Genomic DNA, 27,366 nt, shown 5'->3' on the forward strand with positions numbered 1-27,366 from the left:
AGATTGTCTGGATCATATGGGAGAGCACTAAATGTAATCACGAGGGTCCTTCTCAGAGGGATGCAGGAGGATCAGCATCAGTATGATATGTGATGATGAAAGCAAGAGATGGGCAGTGATTCGAGGAAGGGGCTGTGAGCGACAGAATGCAGGCAGCCACTAGAAGCTGAAAAAGGCAAGGAAACAGAGTCTCCCCTTGGAACCACCAGCAGGAACTTGCCCTGCTGACACTCTGACCCTAGCCCAGCAAGTCTGTTCTTGGACTTCTGACCTCCAGAATTTTAAGACAATAAATTTAAGTTGTTTTAAGCCACTAAGTTTGTGGTAATTTTATATTATATGGTATTATAACAGCAATAGGAAACTAATACACTTGTTATGAACTAGAGAGGTGATTCTCAAAATGTGGTGCTCTGACTAGTTGTGCCAGAATCCCCTGGGCTACTTTTAAAAAATGCAGATTCCCTGCAATCCATTCCCCCCACCCCAGCCCAACCCAGACCTACTGAGAATACCTGGAGGTGGGCCCAGGAATGTGCATTTTTATAAGATCTCCAGATGGTTTTATGAGTAGCAAAGTTTAAAAATGCTGGTTTCAGATCTGTGTCTTCCAGTTTTTATTTTATCTGGGATTTTCTATATCTAAAGCCTATAATTGTCATTTGGGGCTCAAATTCTTGTTTCTACTTTTGCATTGTTATGAATACATTTTTAAAAATTTACTTTGGTCATTCACCCATAGATTCTATTTTGTTTCTAAATTTTATACCTTTCTTGATTTTACTCAGTTAAAAACAAGGACTAAAAAAGAAGAGCTGATAAAGAATATAAGAGTGAGTCTTTCCACTCCCTGTCTGCCTTTCCTTTGTGTATTAATAATTAAAAACAAACAAAAAATGCACAATAGCCAGATAAAACTAGGAGCACTCATTTGGACAGCAAAATATCTGATATGACCAGTCTTAGTGGTAATATACTATAAGAAGCAAATTTCAAATTTCATTTCCAGATTCATTTACGCAGGGGACTAAGGAGGCAGCCCTCCCATCTCATTACTAGGAAAAAGCCAAAGCAAATGGCTTGGGCCACAGAGGGTCCAGGCCTCCAAACAGGATGGATCTTCCTGCCCTCAGGCCTGACCACCACAAATCAACCCCTTCAGCTGGTCTGGAATACTCAATAGTTTCAGAACCACTGGTAAGGAGACTGAGGACAAAAAAATCAGAGAAAGAGAAAAAACAGAGAGAAGGGCATTCAGGGAAGATAAAAAGAAGGAAAGAAACTGAAAATAGGGGCTGGCCCTGTGGCTGAGTGGCTAAGTCTGCGCACTCCGCTTTGGCGGCCCAGAGTTCGCATCCTGGGCCCGGACATGGCACCGCTCGTTAGGCCATGTTGAGGCGGTGTCCCACATCCCACAACTAGAAGGACCCACAACTAAAATATACAACTATGTTTTGGGGGGATTGGGGAGAAAAAGCTAAAAAAAAAAAAAAGATTAGCAACAGTTGTTAGCTCAGGTGCCAATCTTTAAAAAAGAAACTGTGAAAATAGGAAGAGAACAAAGATAATGAAGGGTGAACAGACTGGCTAGGGAGGAAAAAAGCAGCCTAAGTCACATTCACAGAGGAATAACCTGTAGCATTACTCAATAGCAGGACTCTTACGGTATGAAGCACTACTGTTCATCTTTAATCCTGGTTTTCATAACCAAAAATATTAGTCTCACTTTTCAGTATTAACCTGGCCAAATGTGTAAATAAGAGTGGTCATAACTGGTACACATTACTGAATTTATTATTAAATAGAATTCTAAGATAACATCTTACCTATTTTGAGCTTCTTGATCATTTAGCTGAATGCCCTGTTCTACGCACTGGATAAATGTGAATTTCCATGGTCTTTGATTTCATATATCTCTATGTGGTAGAGTGGATTATCTTCCCAGTAATAGGATTATACACCCATACTCTTTGCATGTGATTTCATATGCCTCCCTGTGGAGCCTCCTTCTCCCCTCAACGACCTTGGGTTTGGCCCAATGACTTGCTTTAGCCAATGGAACGTTAGTGGACATGATACAAGCAGAGGTTTCATATGGATTTACGTAACTGGGTTTGGCCTTTGTACCTCAGACATTTGCCAGGTGAAAAGCATGCCCTGAATAACTTCTGGAGCCAGAAAGAGAGGCTGTGGAGAGACCTGAACCCAGTCCACAACTGGCTCACAGACATGTGCGTGAGAAATGAATGCTTGAGTTGTAAGCCGCTGACGTTTGGAGGCTGTTTGTTACGCAGCTTTATTGCAGCAGAAACCTGTCTAATACACCTTATGGTAATTATTTTGCTCTTTATTAAACACTGCTAAAATTCAGAGAGGCCTCTATTCATCTTGCCTTGGAGGTCCAGAACCAAAAATTTACTCTAGCTTTTTCCAACCTATTCAATTACAGAAGTCTTTCTCTACCTTAGAAGACCTCATCTAAACTCTTATCCAAAACAAATAAATGCAAACACTCAATTCACTTATCTTCCTGGCTTTTATGTCACCAAACAACCCTCAAAGCCCAGTTGGGTATTTATCCAATTTGAAAAGTCCATTTTCTAATTGTGGGGGGTAACAGTGTGACACTATACCTGGATGTTTTGTTTGCTTTGCATTCTCAACCTTTTCCAAGGCTCCAGACCTTTTTTCCTTAGTAAGACTCTTTCATAATGTTTTTTGGCTATTGCTTCCAGCTGCTGGTTCCTCTTAATTCTCTTCTGCTTCTCTAGTTCCTTCTGGAAAAAATAAAGAAGTAAAAATGCTGAAGAGGGACCAAGATGGTGACACAGGAGGCTCTTGAACGTCCCTCCTCCCATGGATGCCCTGAATATACAGCTACACAGGAAGCACAATGAGCTATCACCTCACACCTGTTAGGATGTGTATTATCAAAAAGATAAGAGATAACAAATGCTGGCGAGGATGTCGAGAAAAGGGAACCCTTGTGCACTGCTGGTGGGAATGTAAACTGGTACAGCTGCTTTGGAAACAGTACAGAGGTTCCTCAAGAAATTAAAAATGGAACTACTGGATGATGCAGCTATTTCATTTCTGAGTATATATCCATAGGAAACAAAATTACTCTCTCAAAGAGATACCTGTACTCCCACGTTTATTGCAGCATTGTTCACAATTGCCAAGGTATGGAAACAACCCAAGTGTCCACTGATGGATGATGGATAAAGAAAATGTGGTTTAAATATACAATGGAATATTATTCAGCCTTAAAAAAGAAGGAAATCCTGTCATTTTTCACAACATAGATGAACCCTGAGGACATTATGCTAAGTAAAATAAGCAGAGACAAAAACAAATACTGGTGGTATCACTTATATGTGGAATCTTAAAAAGAAAAAAGTTTGAAATCACGGAAACAGAATAGAATGGTGGTTGCCAGTGGCTGAGGGGTTGGGGAAATAGGGAGAGCCTGGAAAAAGGGTACAAACTTTCAGTTATAAGATGCGTAAGGTCTGAGGACCTAATGTATAACATGGTGACTATAGTTGATAAAACTATATTGCATAATTGAAATTGAAATTTCCTAAGAGAGGAGAACTTAAGTATGCTCTCACATATGTGAGGTGATGGATGTGTTAATTAACTCGATGGTGGGAATCCTTTTATAATGCATACGTATATCAAATTATCATGTTGTACATTTTAAGTATCTTACAATTTTGTCAATTATACTTCAATAAGGCTGAAAAAAAAGTAAAGTAAAAATGCCATGACCAAAAAACTATGAATTTCATTTCAACAATTGGCTAATTAATTTAGTTTGAACATCTAACCACTATACAGAACTCTGGAGCATTAAAAAAAAGCAGACAATTCTGCCAAGAGGGTCAGGGAAAGTTGGTCATGAGTCCTACCGCAATCACGGCTATGCACATTCCTAGATTTATTCAGTATTGTTCACGGCAATGATTTTACATCTCATCAAGTTACTAAAAAGTAAAACATCCAGTTAGGAGAGCAATCAGTATCCTTCCCTCATTATTATGGAAAACCTAGTAATACTGCCCCTTCATTTAGATTATGGATAGAGATCTATATATAACTAACCCTATTTAAAGGTACTCCATAGTCCATTAAAAGTCTAGAAGAATATTCTTACACCGAGCTGTTTTTTAAAGTAATGAACAATATGTCCAGACAAAAGTTAGAAGCACTTGATCATCATTAAATGGTCCTCCCTCTTCGCGGGGGAGAAACATTAATGCTCCCTGTGCCACATGGAGAAGATCCAGCCCCAAGCCGCTCAAAGAACTGCAGCCCTGAGGGCTGCCCGAGAAAGACGACAGAAATTTAATGCTTTACTACACACATGTCGGGATTTCTCCTATTTCTTTTTCTCTTTTTAGTGAAAATCGGCTATAATAAAAGTGAGAGGAAAAAACTAACTAAAAATGATGAGTGGTAGCAAGTGACACCTGTTAGGAAAGTCAGCAGAGCAAAAGCCAAGACTTCAGCCTGCCGTCACAGCAGTTGTCATCCATGTAGCATAAACACAAACACATTTAATTTAAGCTCCTTTTTCTTTATTTCCCACAATTTCACTTCAGGAAAAGGGTTATGGTGAATCGGCTGATTCTCACAAGCTACTTAATCACCGGAGCCTTCTGTGAGAAAAAAATAAGAAAGCGAGCGCCAGAACATTCTAACATGGAAGGGAGCTCTGCTCTGATCTTCCAACCCAGGCTACCTGTTTCTGTACAAACTCCTCAAAATGAAATGTCCATATTCTCTGAAGTGTTAAATCAAAATTACACTCTTTATTCCTGACACTGACATGCTGAAGTGAATGGCCAGAAAGAAAAATTATTTACGAGAATTTTCTTATGAGTAACAAGCCGAGGGTTACGTGGGAAGGAAAAAAGAAACTGGCCACTGTCACATCCACCGAAACGTCCCTGTCACATCGAGGCAGCAATTGCACCTTGCAGACAGGAATCTGACACAGACGTGAGCCTCTGGAGAAGCCCGCAGCACAGCCAACCCTGCTCACACACCTAAGTTACGGGGCAACGATCTTCCCAGAATCACAACTCTACAGCTGGTGGTGTAGGCTCCAAAGGAAAACTATATTTGGATGGATTGTGGGGGAAAAGAGCCTTTTTTAAATTCTACTTTTCCATGGAAAAATAGAAAGAAAAACATTTAATAGAGATCTGCCTGAGCCAAAATTTTGTATTTTAACACAGCAACTTAATTTAAATGTGTATCTCCTCCTGTGATGAAGGATTCTGCAATAGAGTTGGTTGTGTTTCATTAATATTACCATATTTTCCATTTCCTGGTATATAAAATGTCTATAATAACACCTGCATCCAAGATTTGCTGGGAGGATTACATGAAATGCTGCTGTCTGCTTTGGGTTGGCACTTATAGTGGGGATCTAGGCAGCTAAGGTGTCACAGAGCACAGGCCACTCAGGCTAAAAAGGGATAAATCAGGATATCTTTCTCATTTAAATTATTCAACAAATGACGTGCAAAAATGAAGACTCATCTGAACGTGTATCTATAGCCACAACTACTGCTTTGAGAGAAAGACCAGGAATCACAGCAAGAGTTAGGAAGAGAACAGGGCAGTCGACCCCATGCCCAAACTCTCTGCCTTCCGTCCATTATAAGCCACCCTTTCACTGTGCTGGAATGTAGTCCCACTTACGCACTTCTGTAATTTATAGCCTCTGCTCTCTTAGATCATGAATTTCTCCCTCACTACTGGATAATTCTCATCAATATGCAAATATATGCTGGGATCTCCCATCTTTAAAAAACAAAATAAAACCAAAAAAAACCAATCACCAACGGAAAAAAAATCCTTTTCGGATCCCATGTGACCCCTATTACACTCCCGGTCTCTATTTCCTCACCGCTTATTCCCTCGTCAACTCACTGGAATGGGGCCCCTTCCCAGCACCCACTGCAAACTCTCTTGATCACGAATGATCTCCATGTTGCCAAATCAGAGTCACCTGTCTGCCCTCCTTTTAACTGACCTCAGCAGCAGTGAGCCCAGTTAACCACCCTACTCACTTCCAGAAACAGTTTTTTCTCTTAACTTCTCAACAAAACATTCTCCTGGTTCTCTTCCTATTTCACTAGCTCCTCATGCTCTGAGTAATCATTCATATATCTGAGGACTTGTTCCTGGACCCTCATATTTCTTCTCTATCCAGACAATCTCCCAAGTTGATTTTATTCACTTCTAGAGCAATTAAAAACATTGAAACGTTTTTGACTCCAGATTCCTTACTATAATCTTGACGTCAGGTTTATATATTCAGCTGCCTACAGACATGTTCATTTGGATGTTTAATAGGCATCTCACATTTAACATGCCCCTAGTGGCCCTTACAGAGGCCTCCTCAGCATCCAGCAGCTCAAATACTTCCTCCTCAGAGAGACCTTTCCCATCTTGCGTCCCCATTACACCTCTCACTCCCTTCTCTGTAGTTGTTAACTTGTTTATGGCCTGTTTTCCCAACTAGCATATAAGCTTTGTGAGGGCAGGGCTGTTGTCTGTCTTCTCCACTGCTCTATTCTAACACTTACAACAATGCCTAGTACATGGTAGATGCACTACAGATATTTGTTAAATGAACATATGTGCTTGTTAAGCAATCATGGAAGACTTCAAATCTTGCCTGGTCTTCTCTGATCAATTTATCCTTTCAACCAAACTTCATCAGCTGTCTATGCACCAGAAACGTATTTATACAGCCATAAAAGTTATTGCTTGATACAATTATCATTATTAATGATACAATTATCTTTATTATTACTAGAAAGTAAGCTTTTAATAAAAACAGAGCAATGGGATGTCAAGAGGAGCTCAGATTTTTATTTTCGAAAGGTCATTGTGTGAGACCTGTGAGTGGCCATCTTAGTGCTATACCTGAGAGGCTACCCTTCAGGATCACAGGGACACTAAGCCACCACTTGGACCATCACTGACCATCCTGTCCCAGGTGGTACTTCCTTCCGTCACTACCATGGCCCCCTCTCTGAAGAATGGAGCTCTTCTAAGTCCTGGGGAATTGCAGGCAACAAGAATCTTTCACAAAGGGCAGCCACGTCTTAACTCTGAACCACTTCTCCCTGAATATGTAGGACAAATTTTCAGGGGCTTATCCCTGAGGAATTCTTTCAGTTCCTTTATGCTAAAACTGTTGTCACAGAACTTATCTTGAATTTTCTATCCAAAGAAATATAGGTGATTACCCTAGAGATCTTCTTTACCACATTAACAGTACGGTTGCTCATCTACGTAATTAGAAAATATGGTACCTTTGTTGCACAATTTGCTGATAAACTTAATGAGCAAAAAATTCCCCACTAGAAGAGGTGAAGCAGTCTTCCATCAAACATATCCAGGAGGCAGCTGATTTGGAGAAGTCAGAGCAGACATTAGTTTGGAAGTGTCATTATCTTTTTGATGTCCAGAGGAATAACATTACTTGGAGGTTTCTTTGTAGGAAGAGCTATATAAAGATACAAGGAGGTAAAGAATTGCCTGTGTGGGGGCCAGCCCTGTGGCCGAGTGGTGTAGTTCGCCTGCTCCACTTCTGCAGCCTGGGGTTTCGCCAGTTCAGATCCTGGGCATGGACATGGCACCGCTCATGAGGCTATGCTGAGGCGGCATCCCACATAGCACAACCAGAGGCACTCACAATTAGAATATACAACTATCTCCTGGGGGGCTTTGAGGAGGAGAAGAAGAAAAAAAGACTTGCCTGTGCAGAATATGATGCATCAAAAGGAGTAAGACCACAGGATAAACTAGATGGAGAAGCACATTGTGCAGAGCATTTTTGCTCAGAAGCAGGAGGAGACAACTGCCAAGTGCATTTTAGATCTAAAGCTGCTCACAAAGCAAGCTCAAACAGTCAGTCTGTAAAGGCGTCTATCTCAACTGAGACAACTACAAATAGCTGATTTACTAAATGGAAACTAGTCTATGTGACAGAATCTTTTTGTCTATTGTTGTGGATTGAAGTTACATTTTACTTTTCCTAAAAAGGAAAGATTTAGGCTTGGTATAGTGAAAGAAACAAAACAACCTATTGGCCAGTAATGTATTTCTCATCCTTCTGGTTCTGCATAAGCAGTTTGCTTCCAGCAAGAAAAAAGCTGGACAGATGGCAAATTAATGACTTTTTATGAACCAATCAGAGAACTGAAGTCATTCCCGAATCTGGAGAGACAGGAACCTTCTGGGAGACATGGACAAGCATTTGTTACCTGCAGCAGAAGCCATCACATACCACGTGAGCCAGGAAGATGATTAAACTAGAAATTTTGGCCAATTGCTGGAGGCCAAGTGTGGGATAGCATGAGAAGGGTGAAGCTCCCGAGGGACACAGTCCTAGGGAGGTTCCCACACCTTTTTGCAGGCTTTTGCCCTAGGAACTCCACCAGGCTCTCCCAGAGAGGATCAGAGAGAACCCAGATAAAGTTCCCACCGTGATTCTGGCTGGCGGAGAGGAGGAGCAGCCACTGTCAAATCCCCCTAGACCATCCTCCCTTAGGAAACAAAAGGCTTCATCTGCAAGCAGCGCCACCCGAGGGCACTAGTGGAATGCCACTGCAGCGGGGGAAGGGGACTCTGCCCAGACCAGCCCTCTATTTCACCTAAGTGGAGGAGCAACTCCAGAGAGGGCAGGGCATTAAGGTCACAGACTGAGACAGTAAACATGGAAAGAAGGGAACAGAGGAGCAGGGAAAAGCTCTACCCCTAGAGTAGGAGCAGAAATTCTTCCGAGTCCCAATATAGTGCACTCCAAAGACTGAGATTTAATCAGAATGTTAGAGAATGATCTCCGTTGTCTACACCCCACCAGCATGCTAACAAACCTCCAGTAATAACAGAAGAGTACAGCTGGGAGTGCTGCAAGAGACAGACTCTCTCTGAGGAACAGCAAAAAGGGAAGACCTGAACCCAAAAGAGGAGACAAAGAATTGCTAGAGGAAATTGAAGGCAATGGTGCCCATAGCAGCAACAAACCTCAGCAACTGTAACCATAGCAACAACAAACTTCAAACATAGCCCAACTCCTGGCTAGATTAACATAAATCTCCACCTTAAACGTCCATTTATCTCAGTTTCTATTTCTCTAGACAACATGTCCGGCTTTCAACAAAAAAGTATAAGACATACCAAAAGACAAGTAATAAACATAGTCTGAAAAGATAAAGCAATCATATGACAGAGATGTTGGAACTATCAGGGAATTTTAAATAACTTATTATACTAAAGGCTATAATGGAAAAGGTACTCATCATTCAAGATCAGATAGATAATTTTAGCAGAGATATAGAAACTATACTAAAGAGTCAAATAAAAATGCTAGAAATCAAAAACACATGGTAATAGAAATGAAGAGGGCCTTCAATGGGCTTGTTGCTAGATTTGACATATCCAAGGAAAGAATCACATAACTTGAAGTTAGGAGAATAGAAATTACCCAAAGGGAAAGGCAAAGAGAAAAGAGGGAAAAACACAACAGAGCACCCAAAAGCTATAGGACAATATCAAACTATGTAACACAAACATAACTGGAGTCCCAGCAGGATAAGAAAACAAATGGAGAAGGTGAAATAGTTGAAGAAATAATGGGTAAACATATTCCAAAATTACCGACAGACACAAAACTACATACCTAAGAAACTTAGAGACCACCAAGCAGGGAAGACAGACAGACAGACAAACAAACAAACAAACAAACCACACCTAGACATATCATTCAAACTGCTGAAAACCAAAGACAGAAAAAATTTTGGCGGCAGCAGGAGAAAAAAACTGACCTTACGTACCGTTATGGACTGAATGTTTGTGTCCCCCCTCAGATTCATGTGTTGAAGACTTAAGCCCAGTTTGACTGTATTTGGATGGGACCTCTAAGGAAGTAACTAAGGTAAAATGAGGTTCTAAGGCTGGGGTTTCACTGGTTTGGACCCTGGGTGCAGACATGGCACCACTCATCAAGCTATGGTGAGGCAGTGTCCCACATGCCACAACTAGGAGGACCTACAACTAAAAATATACAACTATGTACTGGGGGCCTTTGGGGAGAAAAATGAAAAATAAAATCTTTAAAAAAAAAAAAAGAAGAGACACCAGAATGCCCACGGGCTCTGTGTATGCATGCACTGAGGAAAGGCCATGGAGGACGGTGAGAAGGTGGCCATCTATGAGCCAGGAAGAGAGCCCTCACCAGAAACCAACCATGCTGGCTCCCTGATCCTGGATGTCCAGTTTCCAGATCTGTGAGAAAATTAATTTCTGTTGTTTAAGACATCTACTCTGTGGTACTTTGTTATCACAGCCTGAGCAGACTAAGACACCTATAAAGTAACAAAGATAAAAATTACAGCAACTTTCTTGTCAGAAATCAGGCACACAAAGAAAGAATTGAGTGACATCTTTAAAGTGTTGAAAGAAAAAACTGTTGGGGCCAGCCCCATGGCCAAGTGGTTAAGTTCGCGCTCTCCGCTTCGGCAGCCCAGGGTTTCACTGGTTCAGATCCTGGGCACAGACATGGCACCGTTCATCAGGTCATGCTGAGGTGGCGTCCCACGTGCCACAACTAGAAGGACCCATGACTAAAATATACAACTATGTTCTGGGGGGATTGGGGGAGAAAAAGCTAAAAAAAAAAAAGATTGGCAACAGTTGTTAGCTCAGGTGCCAATCTTTAAAAAATCTAAAAAAGAAAAAAAAAAAAAAGAAAAAACTGTCAACCTAGAATTCTGTATCTAGTGAAAATACCCTTCAAATGTGGAGGAGAAATAAAGACTTTCTCAGACAAACAAAAACTAAGGGAATTCAATACCAGCAGACCTGCTCTACAAGAAATGTTAAAGGAAGTTCTTCAGGCAGAAGAAATATGACATAGGTTAAAAACTTAGATCTACACAAAGAAATAAAGAGCATCAGAAATGAAAGAAATGAAGGTAAAATATAATCTTCAGCTTATTTTTAATTACACCAAAAAGTAACTGTTTAAAGCAATAAAACAAAGTAACCCAATAACAAGGTATTGGGTACTTACAGTATATATAAAAGTAAAATATACAATAATAATGGTGAGAGACTGAATCTTCCCTGTGAGATGTGGAACAAGGCAAGCATGTCTTCTCTCACTACTCCTATTAGACCTCGCACTGGAAGTCCTAGCTAGTGCAATAAGGCAAGAAAAAGAAACAAAAGACATACATATAGGAAAAGAAAAATAAAACTGCTGTTATTGGCAGAAAACATGGTTGTCTATGTAGAAAATGCCAAAGAATCTACAAAAAATCTCTTAGAACTAGTAAGTGAGTTTAGCAAGTTGCAAGATACAAGGTCAACATACAAAAATGAATTCTGTTCCTATATACTAGCAATGAATAAATGGAATCTGAAATTTAAAAAAAACACTATAATGGCACCAAAAAAAGAGAAGTACTTAGATATAAATCTAACGTAACATATACAAGATATGTGGAAAGCTACAAAACAGTCATGAAACAAATCAAAGATCTAAATAAATGGAGAGATATACTTTGCTCATAGATTAAAGACTCAATGTTGTTAAGATGTCAATTATTCCAATTTGACCTATAGATTTCAATATGATCTCAATCAAAATCTTAGCAAGACTTTTTTGTACACACTGACAAGATTAGTCTAAAATTTATATAGAAAGGCAAAGGTATTAGCATAGCCAAGACAGTTTGAAAAAGAAGAATTAAGTGGAAAAATTCACACTGCCCAATTTCAAGATTTACTATAAAGCTACAGCAATCAAAGACAGTAGGATATTGGCAAAGGAATATACACAAAGATCAAGAGAACAGAATAGAGAACACAGAAATAGACCCACCCAAATACAGTCAACTGACTTTTAAAGTATAATCAATGGAGGTATCAATGGAGAAAAGATAGCCTTCTCAACAAATGATACTGGAACTGGATTTCCATAGGCAAAAAAAAGACCTTGGCACATACTTTACACTTTATGTAAAAATTAGCTCCAAATGGACAACAGACCTAAATATAAAATATGAGATTTGTTAAACAAAATATAAGAGAAACCCGAGTGACCTTTGATTTGGTGCTTAGTTTTTGGATACAACATCAAAAGGCATCCAAGAAAGAAAAAATTGATAACTTGGACTTTATCAAAATTAAAAACTTTTCCTCTGTGAAAGACACTGTTACGAAAATTAAAATACAAGCCACAGACTAGGAGAAATCATTGTAAATCATATATCTAATCAAGGATTTGGTCAAGTTCTTTATATAAGAACTCTTAAAACCCAATAATAAAAAAAAAACTCAACTGAAAAATGACCAAAAGAGGGGCTGGCCCCATGGCCGAGTGGTTAAGTTCGCGCGCTCCGCTGCAGGCGGCCCAGTGTTTTGTTGGTTCGAATCCTGGGCGCGGACATGGCACTGCTCATCAAACCACGCTGAGGCAGCGTCCCACATGCCACAACTAGAAGGACCCACAACGAAGAATATACAACTATGTACTGGGGGAGCTTTGGGGAGAAAAAGGAAAAAAAATAAAATCTTTAAAAAAAAAAAAATGACCAAAAGATCTGAACAGACACTATACCAAAGAAGATATATAGATGGCAAGTAAACAAATGAAAAGATGCTCAAAGTAATTTGTTGTTTGTAAAATGCAAATAAACACCACAATGAGATACTACTCACTACACACCTATTAGAATGGCTAAAAGCCAAAAACCATACAATAGGAAATGCTGATGAGGACGTGGGACAAGTGGGACTTTCTGGTGAGAATGCAAAATGGTACAGTCATTTTGGAAGAGAATTTGGCAATTACCTATAGCTCCAGAATTCTGTGAAGAAGATTTATTTTTATTCCTCCACTTATTTACTTAGTCAATCATTTACATTAGTGTGGATTCATGTATATTTGTTTTATACTTTGAGTTATAAAAAATATTATGTTATTTATTTTGCTGCTCTAATTGTTCCCACTTTGGCCACTGGGAGCTCTGTAAGGTTGCCTCCTGTGTCCCTTTGACATGCCCCCATCCTTGTTTGTTTTATGAGCATTTTACTTCTCAACACTGTTCATCTTGTATTTTCACTGCCCCCGCCCTAGAATTAGCCACTTCTCCAAGGGGCCCTAGTTCTAAGTGGTATTTGGAAAGCAAGATCTGGACGGTGAAGGTGCTCATTGCTACGGGGGTGTCATTGAGCCTAGCACCTCGGCCAACAGAGCTAAGTGTACACATACGAGTAGTAAACCATGTATAAACATCTATAATTGTATTCTGTATCTGGATAAACATATTAAGCTAAACATGAGTTCATACTGATGTCTCCAACTCTAATCCAGCACCAGAGGATTTATTTTTCCCTTCTCTTCTTATCTGTAAATTCCCTCTCTGACAGTGTGAAACCCTGCTCCTACAATACACCATCTATTTACTTAATTTGCTCATCTCCAGTATACATGTAAAGCTGTTTCAGAACTGTTAACCATACCCCCATGAGAAAATTTACCAACTAGAGTACAGTGTTTACACAGTTCACCCTCCAAAAATGTGAGAAATAAATTTCTGCTGCTTATAAGCTACTGAGTCTGTGGTATTTTCTTATAGCAGCCTGAACAGACTAAGACCCCAGGAAACTGTCACAGACCAGAGGACACTAAGGAGACATAGTAACCAAATGCAATGTGGCATCCTGTTTGGATCAATCAGCATTTACCAAACTTTTTTGTGTGTGTGTGTGTGAGGAAGATTGGCCCTGAGCTAACATCTGTGCCCACCTTCCCCTATTTTGTATGTGGGACGTCTGTCACAGCATGGCTTGATGAGTGATCTGTAGGTCTACGCCCAGGATCCGAACCTGCAATCCCTGGGCTGCCCAAGTGGAGCACGCAAACTTAACCACTAGGCCACCGGGCCAGCCCCAACATTTAGCAAACTTTTTTGACCACAGAACTTATATTTTCTCAAAGCAATTTAATATTTCAGGAACTACTAGCATTATATGGAACACATGTTAGGAAAATGCTACTTTAGAGCCCTCACGTAGTTTTTAAGGGAGGTAACTAAGCTGTTTCTAGAGATTTCTTAGACTGACTTAGCAAAGGATGAATTATATATGGCTTTTGCTCCATGAACAAGATGACTCATTCTGTGGATACCAGTCAGCCTCTTTCCCCAGCCACTCCTGTCATTGCCTAATGGGCTCATGAACAAAGCGGCCATGGTGGCAGGGATGGAGGTTATGCATGGGCTCAGCAACACAGACTTCCACTCACCAAGGCTGACTGGCTATGGCCACTGCTAAGTGGCCAGTGTGCCAGTGGCAGAGACTAACTCTGAGTCCCTGATAGGGCACCATTCTCCAGGCTGATCAGCCAGCTGTCAGGTGGCAGGTTGATTATACTGGAGTGCTTCCATCATGGAAGGGGCAGCATTTTGTTCTTTATGGGATAGATGCTAACTCTGGATACAGATTTGCCTTTCCTGAATGCAATGCTTCTGCTAAAACTACCATCTGTGGACTTACAGACCATCCTGGACTTACAGAACACCTTATCCACCATCATGGTATTCCACACAGCACTGCTTCTGATCATGGAACTCACTTCACAGCAAAAGAAGTGCAGCAATGGGCCCATATTCATGGAATTTACTGCTCTTACCATGTCCCCCACCATCCTGAAGCAGCTGGCTTGACAGAATGGTGGCATAGCCTTGTGAAGACTCAGCTGCAGTGCCAGTTAGGTGGCAATATCTTGCAGGTCTAGGGTAAGGTTCTCTAGAAGGCTGTATATGCTCTGAATCAGCATCCAATAATACGGTACCATTTCTCCCATAGCCAGGATTCATGGGGGCCAGGAATCAAGAGGTGGAAGTGAGAGTGGCATCACTCATTATTACCTCCAATGACCCACTAGCTAAAGCTTTGCTTCCTGTTCCCACAACTTTATGTTCTGCTGGCCTAGAGAACATAAGGTCCCAAAGAGGGGAATGCTTCTACCAGAAGACACAACAATGATTCCATTGAACTGGAAGTTAAGAATGCCACTCAGCCACTTTGGGCTTCTCATGCCTCTGAATCAACAGGCAAAGAAGGGAGTGATGGCTGACTACAAAGGGGAAATTGGATGCCTGTTCCACAATGGAGGTAAGGAAGAGTGTGTCTGGAATACAGGAGACCCCTTGTGATTAAGGTCAAAGAGAAATTACAACGCAATCCAGGCTAGACTACTAATGGCCCAGACCCTTTAGAAATGAAGGTTTGGATCATCCCACCAGGTAAAGAACCATGACCAGCAGAGGTGCTTGCTGAAGGCAAAGGGAATAAAAGTAGGTAGTGGAAGAAGGTAGTTACAAATACCAGCTACAACCACATAACCAGTTACAGAAATGAAGACTATAATTGTCATGAATATTCCCTTTTTATTTTGCTATGAACATATTTGTGTGTGTGTATATATCTTTGTTTTCTTTCTTCTTACTCCCTTATCATGTAACATAAGATGTATTGACTTTATATCATGATATTTAAGTACTGTTAATTTTACATCACAGTATTAGGTTATGCGATATCAGGAGAAGAGTAAACATTACCAAGGACTTTACCTCCTCTTCTGGGGAATAAGTTAGTGCATTTTTTATTGTACACAGGGTAGCTGTATCATGTTAGGAAGAACTATGATCTTGTTATTGTCTTCATTTGGAGACTAAGTACGCTTTACGGAGATGCATAGTGGTGCCACGTTGACAAGGGGTAGACTTGTGACGGTTAATTTTATTGGTCAACTTGATTGTGCCACAGAGTGCCCAGATTAAACATTATGTCTGGGTATGTCTGAGGGGGTTTCTGGATAAGATTAGTATTTGAATCAGTGGACTCAGTAAAATAGATTGCCCTCCCAAATGTGAGTGGGCATCATCTAATCCTTTGAGGGCCAGATTAGAACAAAAAGGAGGAATCTGCCCCTTTTTTCTTCCTGCCTGCCTGCTTGAGCTGGGACATTGGTCTTCTCCTGCCTTTGAACTGGGATTTATGCCATTGGCTCCCCTGGTTTCAGGCCTTTGGACTCAGACTGGAATTACATCACCCACTTTCCTGGGTCTCTGGCTTGCAGATGGAAGATGTGGGGCTTCTGAGCCTCCAAAAGCATGTGAGCCAATTCCTCCTAATAAATCTCTTCCCATACATATATCTTATTGGTTCTGTTTCTCTGAAGAACTCTGACTAAGACAATTTCCAATTCAAATCTCTTTTCCATAAAAATGCCTCTAAGTTCTCCAAAATCTTCATGGATCTTACCTTGTATGACTCTCTTGATCTCTTTTGATCTGTGAGCCACAAGACAGCATATGCTCTACTCTACTGTCTCTGACAGGTGTATATTTTTAGGCCCTATCTTTACAACTAGAATTTAAAAGTGTTGAAAGTAAGAGTTTTGTCTCATTTCTTCTTTGTGCATTTTCTTCCATTTGTTCATTGTCTTTTAATTCACTTATTAACTCATTCAACACATTTGCTGGGTTCCTACTATACTGCAAGTACCCTGCTAGCCAATAAGATAGTGAGCAATACCAGACCGTTCCCTGTACTCTTATGGAGAAGGCAGTTTAGTTGGGGATGCAGAAATGAATAAAGCAATCACAAAACAGAAGCATAATTACAAGCCCTGTGATACTCTAAAGGAAGAATACTTCAGAGTCCACAAAAGGGGGACCTAACCTAAGCCCGGGTGGAGAGGAGGCTAATCTGGAGGAAGTTCTATTTGAGCTAGGATCCGAAGAATGAGTAGGTTTCATTAAATAAGGTAGAGAATAAGGGTGGAGGTGAGAGAAGAGTATTCCAGATGGAAGTTCTTCCCTGGGGAAGGTGCACAGGGCCACAGTATTGCACACAATAGACTTCAGGAGACAGTGACTGAATGACACTACTCACCATTTTCTGCAGTCTCTTCTCTTCTCGTCTTTTCTCAAGCTGAGCCTCCTTTTCTTCTGCCTCCCTCTTCTGACGCTCCTCCTCTTGGGCCTTTAACTGGGCCTGATCAAGATTAGAATACATAAATATAAGAACCCTCTATTTGTATGGAAACGAGACCTTTTATGCTGAGGAAAGTCAGGTATCTAGCAAAGTGCCTGCCCCATCTTTGAAAGCAGCCTGCGCTCTGTGAGAGAAGTAGAAACCCTGACCAGCAGGTAGCCAGCCAGTGTGTAACTGAAAACTTTCTCCAAAGGAATCCTCTGCTACTCGGGAGCGTGGGATTAAGCATGAAAAAGACCATTAACTTTTCATCATAAAATGATTACTTTTTAGTTCTTATTTTTATCTGTGAAATACTAAGTCCAAACTATATACAGTGTGGGAAAACTTTTTCTTTTGTTTCACCAAAAAAACCTCCAAATTGTTAGAACTGTTTTTCTTAGTAGGTACAAAATTTACTTCTGTCAGTCTAGGTCAAAACTTTGGAAGATAAAAACTATCCACCTTTGCAAACTTAGCAAGTCAGACATCTACCTATAACATGTCAGTCTTGGTTATGTGTAAATCTTCCAATTTGCTAGCTCCCATCAACTTCTGTAACATTTCCTTCTTGTGAGAGTAAGAATGTCGATATTTTGTCCCTTTATGTTGCTAAAATTGTAACAGATTTCATGCCAGTAGGCAAAAAGCCATTTCCAAAGTTGTTGTAACTTCTTGTCTCAACAGGCATCATTTTTAAATAAAGACCTATACAAATCCTTTTTCTTGCCTCAGTTTGCATTCTTGATTTATTACCAATTTCTCCTCTTCTTGTTTTTGCTTCCTCTCTGTCAAGATCCGCCTACGTTCAGCTCGCAGAGCTGCTCTCTCTTCCATGGCTAGAAAATAGTAACAGAGTTCTAATATCAAAAATATGAGGAAACTGCAAAAGAAACGTTTCCATTTTACAGTAAAATTTAGTGTTATTGTTAAGGTCTTCTTGTGATTGTCCATATCTCAGAAACACATATATATGTACGTACAAAGTTTATATAAACATATAAATATGTAAACTGTAAGTGTGTGTGTATATATATTTACCCCCTATAGGTTAAAGAGCTAAAATCCCATCCTCAGCACCTATGAACGATTTGAGATTATGTTTCTGTTTACATTTCTATTAGAATAACTGTTCACTGGTTTAAGTAAGATAATGTGCGGTGATGATACTTTTAGTATGTGAAACCCAGAAACCAGAATTTCAATTTGATAAGTCCTTTAATGAATGTAGAAAACTTTAATTACACCTAAAAAATACTTAGAGAATAGAATCACTCCTCAAATCCCATTGAATCTGCTAATTTCTCCTAAGTCATTATACATATGTCCGTACATGACACAACAAACTAACTAAAGTTTAGGGTCACGATGAATAACATTTTAATCTAGTTTTAAGGCCTGGATATCCAGATGGGCAGGAAATGGAATTGTACTAGGCATTTGGAGAACTGGCATCTGAACGAATTCAAGTGTCAGACTCCTGTTCTTGACAATCTATTAAATATCGATCCAAAAGAAGCAAATGTGCAAGATGGTCTGATAATACAACTCTGTCACCAGTCGGGGCTTTTATAGGGAGAGGGGCCTGCAGGGAGGAGTATAAAGTTCTGTTCACCTAAGTCAGCCAATAATTACTTTCAGTTTCTTGTGCCATGTTACAGAGGAGAAAATTTAAGTCCAAGTTTCAAGAATTAATAAACAAAAACTCGCCAGGCTATTTCTTACAGATATTTAAGTGTCTGCTTTGCTGGAAAAAGAATAGTGGGGTTGGCACAGATGGCGGGAGCGAGACTGTCTTTAAGGAGGCAGACAGAGCCTAGCGGATTAAGGGATAGAGCCCTGGGAAGCAGTCTCTGGTCCTTGCCCTTTCTCCATCTTTTCTAGAGCTGATCACTAAGGACTACTTGACAAGCAGCCTGGGGTTCTAACATACGCTGACACCTTGAGCAAACAACTTTTAAAAAATAATCACACAGATCTGTGCATTTCCTGGCCATCCAGGATAATTTGTGGATAAAGATGGCACAAACCACTGCCCTTCAATGCAAAGACTGCTAATTTCTTCATTAATAGAAACTGACTTCGGGCACAGTGTCCTTCAGATGACATCACTTCTTGTTAGGACAGCAGTATTGACACAGGTGAAAAATCAGATTCACAAATCACAAAATAATCATCCAAGTGCCTACCTCCATATGTAAACATGCACAGTGCGTGGCTAAGGATACAGGAAAAACACTTAGCAGATTCACTAGGTGGGTTCTAAGGAACGCATGCCTTCTCATTGTTTGGTTTACATAAGGATTTCTATGTGCATCAAAAATGTTATTAAATTAAAATGTCTGATTTGTAGATTTCATTACTAAAAGCCTGTGATCAAGGCACAACTTATTCTAAAATGATGTAATAACTTGACATGGATTGCTGTAAGCTGATCAATATTTTAACATTAACAAAGTACAATGATACATGATCTTTATCAATGTTCATCTTTAGCAACTACTCAGACTTTCCTTATTTGTATAATTGCCCCATTTTCTTTCCACAATACAAATTTCAAGTTACAGAAAAGTGATACACCTTACAGCAATGTTTTTTTGTGTTGTCTGGGAAGGCTAAAAAGTTTGGCAGAAGAAGCAGGAAAAAAGTTGTGGAGCTATCTGGTGCATTCCACGCCTCACGTGGCTACCCATCTTAGACTCTGACCAGGTTCTGCCAAGTCTCCAAACCCAACAGTTGCCAGGATTCAGTCCCAGCACATTCTACTCCAAGAGGGCAGATCACCACAAGGCCCCACCAAGACAGGCCTGCCTTTCAGTATGGGATGAGGTGCCATCAGCTGCCTTGGGTTCCTTCTGGGTCCAGAAAGAGACTTTCGGGCGTCACTTCTACTACCTTGAGTCCCAGGGGAAGCAAGAGGTGAACTGGGGGGGAAAAAGGAAAAGAATTCAGACCATTAACCAGCCTCCTTCAAAGCTCTTTCACCTGAGGAACTCAAAGCATTTTAAACTTTAATTAATCCTTACTTGCTGAGGTACCCACAAAATAAATTGGATGTACTGAGGCATGGAAAGGTTGAGTGATTGGCCTGAGTCTACCAAGTGAGTCAGACACTCTGACTCCCATCCCAGTGCTTCAAATCAATAGGTATCACCCACTTCTTATCCTACCATTTATCACACGTATCGAGTATGTCTCAAGCATGTCTGAAACCATCTCAAATTGATTTTGAGAAATTTGGACTCTTATCCCAGGCTCAAAGATGTTTACTTTTATCTAAAACAACTACAAATTTAGGCTAGGTAATTAGCCAGCCCTGGGGGCTGCTCCATTTGGGCCTCACATTGTCTGACCTGGGTTCTCAGCACTAGACATAACCAGAAACACAGAAATCAAGTCAGAGCAAGTAAGCATTTTTCTCTTGAACCGGTATAGTAACAGAGTGCCTCAGACAAAGGTAGCCACAATACAAATGCCAACTGTCTGGATCCTTATAGGCAGCTGATTGCCTTTAATACCTATTTGTACTTGTCATGTACAAATCACAACGAACAGGGCTTCTTTGCTTTGAGAGTACGCAACAAAATAAGGACAGACATGGAGTCTGGAAGCTGGGCAAAGAAGTTCAGGAGCCTCTCTACCAGAGAGTGAAAACCCCCAGATAATGAATCCAAAGAGTGTTCAACACAATGGACGTACTTTGGAAGCACCTGGCAGCTTCCTTTTGGTTCTTCTTCTCTGGGGTTTGAGAGCTGGCAGCTCCGGGTGTCTCTGACTGCTGTGGCACGCTCTGCTGTCCACCGAGCCTCTGCCAGCCGCTGGTTTTCCTTCAGCTCCCGAATTGTTTTCTGCTGTTCCTGAAGTTTCCTCTTTTGCCTTTCAATCAGCTGCTGCTGGAAGACATGACGGTTGTGGAAATGACCCATGCAAATGGGTTCTGCTTTCTGGCTGGTAGTTCTGAGCTTCTTGTTGCTGTCAGGGTGTTGGGAGGGTTCACCCTCCGAGGTCTTGTGCTGCTTATTGTCAGATGTGTTCAGAGGGACATTCTGGAGGGGAACCTGCAAGCTGCTCTTCGTTGGTTTTCCTAGGTGGGGGCTGGGCATAAAACCATGGCTCCCTGAGGGAAGCTTTTCCCACAAAGCAGGCACAGCAGTCACCTGGGAGAGAAGAAACATGGTTTAGCTCAGCTATTTAAGGGACTGTGCTGACGAGATCAGTCCTGTTCTGTTCGATGGCACATCTGCCTAGCACCCAGCCAGAGCTGCCCTGTGCTCCTGGCCTGGCTGTCTCGGGGGCCATCAGCCTTAGCTCTGGGAGCCACTCTTTGAATGTGCACTGCTGTTCACCACAGAAACTGGGCAGGAGAGCGGCTACAGCTGTGCAAACCACTGGCACAAGCCAGGACATGTGCAATAAGAAAAGTGTGCTTTCATAAATTTCTAATTTGCATAGTTCATTTGTGAATTCGGCAAGATTATTCCAGATATATATTATAGGAATTTTCATCTGCATGGATTTACTCTGAATTTTGCAGAAATTTGAAAACTAAAGAACACCTTTACAAATCAAGAATAGCTCTGTTCTTTCAATGTCTTTCTTGCCACCAGTAAATTAATCACAGAGTATTTATTCACTTCTGAATCAAGGCCTAGATTAAAACTTACAATCTCAGTCTTCAGCTATTCCCAAACTATCTGTTTGTGGGAAATATATGCAAGCCCAGGATCATGGGCAAATATCTGCATTACATAAGAATAATGTTACCTAATAACATTTTGTATTAGCATATGGCTTAATAGTTTTAAAAGCTTTATTATATAAATCTCATTTAACAGACTGAGGTATCATACTCAACTGTAAGTTCTATATAGAGGGGAAGAAAACAGAATTCTTAATCAGAAAAACTTATCCTGGCCAAAATAATGACAGAGTTGAAATGTCTCTTCCAGAATAGTTAGATTCCATGGTTGAAGGTCTAACCAATTTTTGATTCTCTATTTGCAGTGGTGTAAAGAGAAAAATATTATGAACTATTTTATATCTTAGAAGCTTCTACTCTAACAGAGTGACATATAAGGTACTCAGAAATATTTTTCATGATGATGGAAATATTTTCTACAGACCCAGCTGAAGTGAAAGATGTGATATGTGGAAACTCTGACATGTTAAAGACTTTTAAAAATAACTTTCTATTTCAGAAATGTCAGTGGACATTTATTCATAAGAATACCAGCTTAAGTAATTTAGCATCAAGCAGAGTATATGTTTTAGGCCCTTTTAAACTTTGTGGTAATGACACATTATTAACCCAGCAACACTAGAAAGGCCTTGAGTACAGCAACAAGATTTCTTTTGGATCATGGTAACTTTCTAAGGTGAAAATAAGAGAATGAAAGAAAAGCTCAGTGGTACAGATTGTACTGAACAGAACAGGACTGAACGGTCTGGTTTAATTAGAGAAAATCACCTATTAGCTAACTGATAATTTTGAAAAATTTCAAGGTATAATATATGCGTTCATGGTACATGAGTTTCTATGATTGTATAATTAATGAGCATCTAACTAAAGATTTTGTGTTTTCATTTGTTCCTGTTATACTCTACCCTCTGGAAAAGATTTGAGTTTATCTAATAACCTACAGAGTCATTATAGCCCATCATTTTCATTTGCTCTATTTTTTACAATATTATCCTTTTGTGATAAACCCTTTTGTTCTTGCTTTTGGAGATTCAGAGGCTTTTTTTCTTGAATCTAAATATATACATATATTTAGTAATTTTTCTGTTTTATGCAGGTAAAAAAATACTTTCTCTTGACTTTGCGTTTGAAGATAATAACAGTGGAACTTTGTAAGGTAAAAAATTCCACACAGCTGTTTCCCAAGACAGAAGATTCTCTTGGGTCTCAAGGGAAACAAAATTACCTAACTGACATAAAGGTAGATAAACTGCCTAGAGGAAGGGACCAAAATGGTACCTTAGTCCTGAGAAGCATGCTCATGATCCCCCTTTGCTGAGAGACTAATGAGAAATTAAGTTCAGCCTCCTTGCTGGCCGTGATCAGAGAAAAGGCAGCACCGGGGCCCTCCAGTGCCCGACTTCCCTTCACACGTCTGAGTACTAAGCCTCATGTGAAGGGGTGAAGGGGTCAGGGGCGCAGGTGAGCGGGCAGAGAACCTTCTCCAGAAGGCTTTCAAACATGACAAGTGCACTTACGAAAGAAAAAACTGATAGCATTGACTCTAAAAACTTATCAATGTACAGTACCAAATGCCATAAATAAACCAAAAAGATAAATGACAAAATGAAAAAAATATATGCAAAACATATAATAAAAGTATCATTAGTCTTAAAAATATAAATAAGGAAAAGATACATAATCAAGTAGAAAAACAGAAGGTATGAAGAGACAGGTCACTACATATCTTTCTATATCCATTTTCATACACATATATATGTAATCGGTCAGTACAAAAAATGTTTAACCTCACGAGCAATCAAAGAAATGCAAACGTTGAAGCAATAAAAGATAAAAATATTTTACCTGTCAACTTGGCAAAAATAAAAAATATGTTATCAGACAGGAAAATAGGCACTTCTTTGGTACAACTTTTCTCGAAGGGCAATTTGGTTGTAGTCTTTAAAAATGTGCATTCTGTGTTTACATATTTATCCTAACTAAAGCATTGTGGATGCATGCAAAGATTTCACTGCCAGGATGTTCAACAAAGCATTGTTTATAAAAGCATTGTTTACAAACTTGACACAAATGTCCAGCATTAGAGAAGGACAGAATATCACGAAGCCATTACAAGAGGCTGGCACAGGATGGTAGTCCTTAACCAGGGGTGTGTGTCAGGTTCGCCTCTGGAACTTTGAAAAAAATAAAGATGCCTTATGCTCAGAAATCCTGCTTAGTAGGTCTGATTCTGCTTTCTACTCTCAGTTGAGAACTATTGTTGCAGAAGTAGATTTAGTGACACAGAAAATTCTCATATTAAATTGACAAAATACAAAAAAAATTTAGAAAAACAGAACAATTACACTATTATTAAGAAGAAAAAAATATACCCTTCCTTTTCCTGTATTATGTCAGACTAGATATCCTCAATGACTTAACTGAAGAAAATTTAAAAGCTAAGTAAAATATTAAAGAGAAAAATTTGCATATGCCTGAATAAAGACTGGATAGCTGTCCTTCAAAAAGTTATTGGTGGTTATCTCCAGATGATGCAATTATAGGCTATTTTCCTTTTTCCTCTGCCATTTTCTCTTACCAAATTGCTAAAATCAATATATATGATTTTTCTCATTAGAAAAATAAAAACTCCAAAATTCCCCTCTTATAAGTCATAAGCTCATTTAGAAAGGAAATATCTGATGATCAAGTAAGAGGAGTTCAAGAGTTGTAAACAATGCCGTCTATATCTGTTCCTGAAGGAGCCTTTCACTTACTTGTTTTCAATTCCCTCTCATATTATGCCCGTAACACATTTCAACTATACCAAAGTTTAAATGTTATTATAAAAAGAAGATTCAGTTCAAGAAAATAAACGCTGACTGAAAGGTAACCTTTGTGCATTGTAGCAGCTCTCATCTTTCACACAGCCTAGGCGAGGCAATCTGACAACAGCAGAGCCCAGGCTATACAGGTGCAAAGCTCAAATGCAAGCGTCTAACACGCAGGAAGACCAAGCAAAGGAAGGAAGAACAAAGTACCTCTCCATTTCCTACAGGTGGAACCACCACGGCTGTTGCCTCCTCAGGGAGACCGACGCCCGATGGCCTGTTTGCACTGAGTTTCCCTAGCGATGCTGCCTCCAGCAGCTCATCCATTTTCTTCCTCATCTCCTCCTTTGACAGAGCCAGCTCTCTCTTTAGGATCTCCATACGATGCCAGTGCCGCCAATCTGCAAAGTGGTGTCGGAGAACTTGTTTCCGGTTATATTCAGCGGCCAGTTGTTGTTTTCTAAGCAACAAAGCACTTCCATTAAAAAAAGAAGCTGTTAACAGCTGGTTAGTTGATAATATAAATGAAACACAAGTCCAAAGGAATCTGAGACATGCTCCATCTTAGCTCTGCCTGCTGCTTTTATTTAAGCTAAATGGAATCACTATATAAAATTCCTTGGCGCAAAGGGTCTGCTCGTAGAAGGCGTTGGCACTTCAAGACGTGACCTCAGAAGAAAGAGTAACTGTTCTGTTCTATCACATCATAAAGACATATTATATTTTCTGATTACCATAAAATAGTTTCTGAGAGCTTTTGGAGGGGAAGGGGCAAAAGGAGTATAACTACTTTAAAAAAGATGAATGCATGAGGAACATATTCAGCTATGCTTGGAAATCTAAGGAAGACAGAGGTTGGGGAGAAAGGGAAATGCACAAAACTTAACAAGCGAATTGTCAAGAATTAAGTTAAGACTTATAAAAGTCAACATGAAACTGAGGGTGGATCTTGTGAAAAAAGGACTTGGTCAGGGAAAGGATCTCTAAAAAAAGGACTCATGTACCAAACCCTTAAACCGAATGAATGAGGAACCACCTTGTGACGATACTGGCTAGACACCAGAAACCCACGAAACTTGCTCTCATGCCTCACTGGTAGTCCAGCAGGGGGTCCAGTTCATTCTCTCCCTAAGGAAGAGCTCCTTCGGGTTCCTGGAAACTTCATGAACGTTAGGGGACATGATTGAGTGGAATGGGGAACGGCCAGCTACGTTCCCTCCCCAAAAGGACTTTCCGTTAAGAGACACGGTGGTGGCAGCCGGGGGAGCATTCAGAGCACAGAGGTCTCTGAGATCCATCTCTAGGCGGATGATCACTGTCCCTCAAGAAGTGAGCAGTAGAGCTTGGAACTTAATATGCTGCATTGGGGGTCAGTTTTGAGATTTAAAATCTAATGTTGTTTAAACACTTACTTGATTTTATCTTGTAAAAGTGACTTAAGTTCTCTAAGCATTATTTGCACATCCATTTCTGTTAAGCATACAAAATGTTTACAAAGTCTCCTCATGCACTTTTCTGGGGTCATATCAAAAAAATCATAAAGTTCTTAAGTCAGTGAGTCAGGAGAACATTTCTACAGTTCTTAAATGTTTAAGTGACTTTTAAACCTTTTTTGACTGCATCTACAGTATCTTGAATCACAAGATACTAGTTTGTGTGTGTGTGTGTGTATGAAACAAAAGTATACATAACTGAAAAAAAGTTTCACCAAATAATTTTTAGTTTGAATAAGCCCTTAGTTTGAAAAACACTACTCTAGAGTCAGAGAATTTAACCTATGTCAGAGGAGTCAGATGAAACAACCACTTCATGAGAGCAGAGTCGACTGAAATAGTGAATTCAGGATAAACACTAACAGTAACTCTGCCAACAGCATATTTCACTATATTTAATTGCTTTCCTTCTAACGCATTAATGATAGTTAAATACTTGGTGACTAACTGATGGTTTATAATAAAAGTACAATATACACAGTAATAAACATTTACATATAGTACTTTACTTTGATGGAAATAAATTAAGTATCTAACATCAGACTGAATAACTTTGAAAGAAAAATTTTAGAAAAAATACTAATAATGAATCAGTAGCAACACAGGTTCAGAACAAAGCTCCAAAAATATCAATGTATAAATAGTGAAACAAAAAGCCTTATAGCAAAAACCCTTATTTACTCAAGTAAGTGAAATCATAAATTTCCCCAGGATAGACGATGTACATTGCTCTGTCTGATTAAGGTGAAATTCGATTTACATCAATCTGCTCAGGAAGGCGGAATGTGAAATTTACCTGATTTCTTTTTTTTTTTTCAATATTTTATTTTTTCCTTTTTCTCCCCAAAGCCCCCCGGTACATAGTTGTATATTCTTCGTTGTGGATCCTTCTAGTTGTGGCATGTGGGACGCCGCCTCAGCGTGGCCTGACAAGCAGTGCCATGTCCGCGCCCAAGACTCGAACCAACGAAACACTGGGCCGCCTGCAGCGGAGCGCGCGAACTTCACCACTTGGCCACGGGGCCAGCCCCAAAATTTACCTGATTTCTTAATTTCATGTTTTTACAGCATAAACAGGCAAAAGCAGCACAGGGGTTTTGACTGTCAAGGAGGAGATTATTTGGACAATATGAAAAGGCAAAGAGAAAAATATTTCTGTAAATATAAGAAAAAGACTAAACAGTAAGAAAATAAGTAAAAAATTCATGTTCATTGGAGTGCTTGGAGCCCTTTCTAATGGTTATGTGGGGACTTGGAAGCGTATTTACGATTTGTCTGTCTG

At 39.9% G+C, this 27,366-nt stretch overlaps 1 protein-coding gene and 1 pseudogene across 2 annotated transcripts in view; one reads left to right on the forward strand and one right to left on the reverse strand.

Moving 5' to 3' along the window:
- CCDC191 (coiled-coil domain containing 191) overlaps window positions 1-27,366 on the reverse strand; it is a 70,381-nt gene that overhangs the window by 8,403 nt on the left and 34,612 nt on the right. For both annotated transcript variants that reach the window (XM_070508865.1, XM_044771564.2), the window contains 6 exons: window positions 24,802-25,051; window positions 20,782-21,239; window positions 19,894-20,006; window positions 17,839-17,921; window positions 17,002-17,103; window positions 2,634-2,777 (listed from right to left, as the gene is read on the reverse strand). In XM_070508865.1, the coding sequence (XP_070364966.1) occupies window positions 2,634-2,777; window positions 17,002-17,103; window positions 17,839-17,921; window positions 19,894-20,006; window positions 20,782-21,239; window positions 24,802-25,051 (1,150 nt within the window). The remainder of the gene's footprint in view (window positions 1-2,633; window positions 2,778-17,001; window positions 17,104-17,838; window positions 17,922-19,893; window positions 20,007-20,781; window positions 21,240-24,801; window positions 25,052-27,366) is intronic.
- LOC106829472 (ATP synthase F(0) complex subunit B1, mitochondrial pseudogene) lies at window positions 3,502-9,087 on the forward strand (annotated as a pseudogene).

Source organism: Equus asinus, chromosome 5 (genome assembly GCF_041296235.1).
Source record: "Equus asinus isolate D_3611 breed Donkey chromosome 5, EquAss-T2T_v2, whole genome shotgun sequence".
Classification (NCBI taxonomy): Eukaryota; Metazoa; Chordata; class Mammalia; order Perissodactyla; family Equidae; genus Equus; species Equus asinus.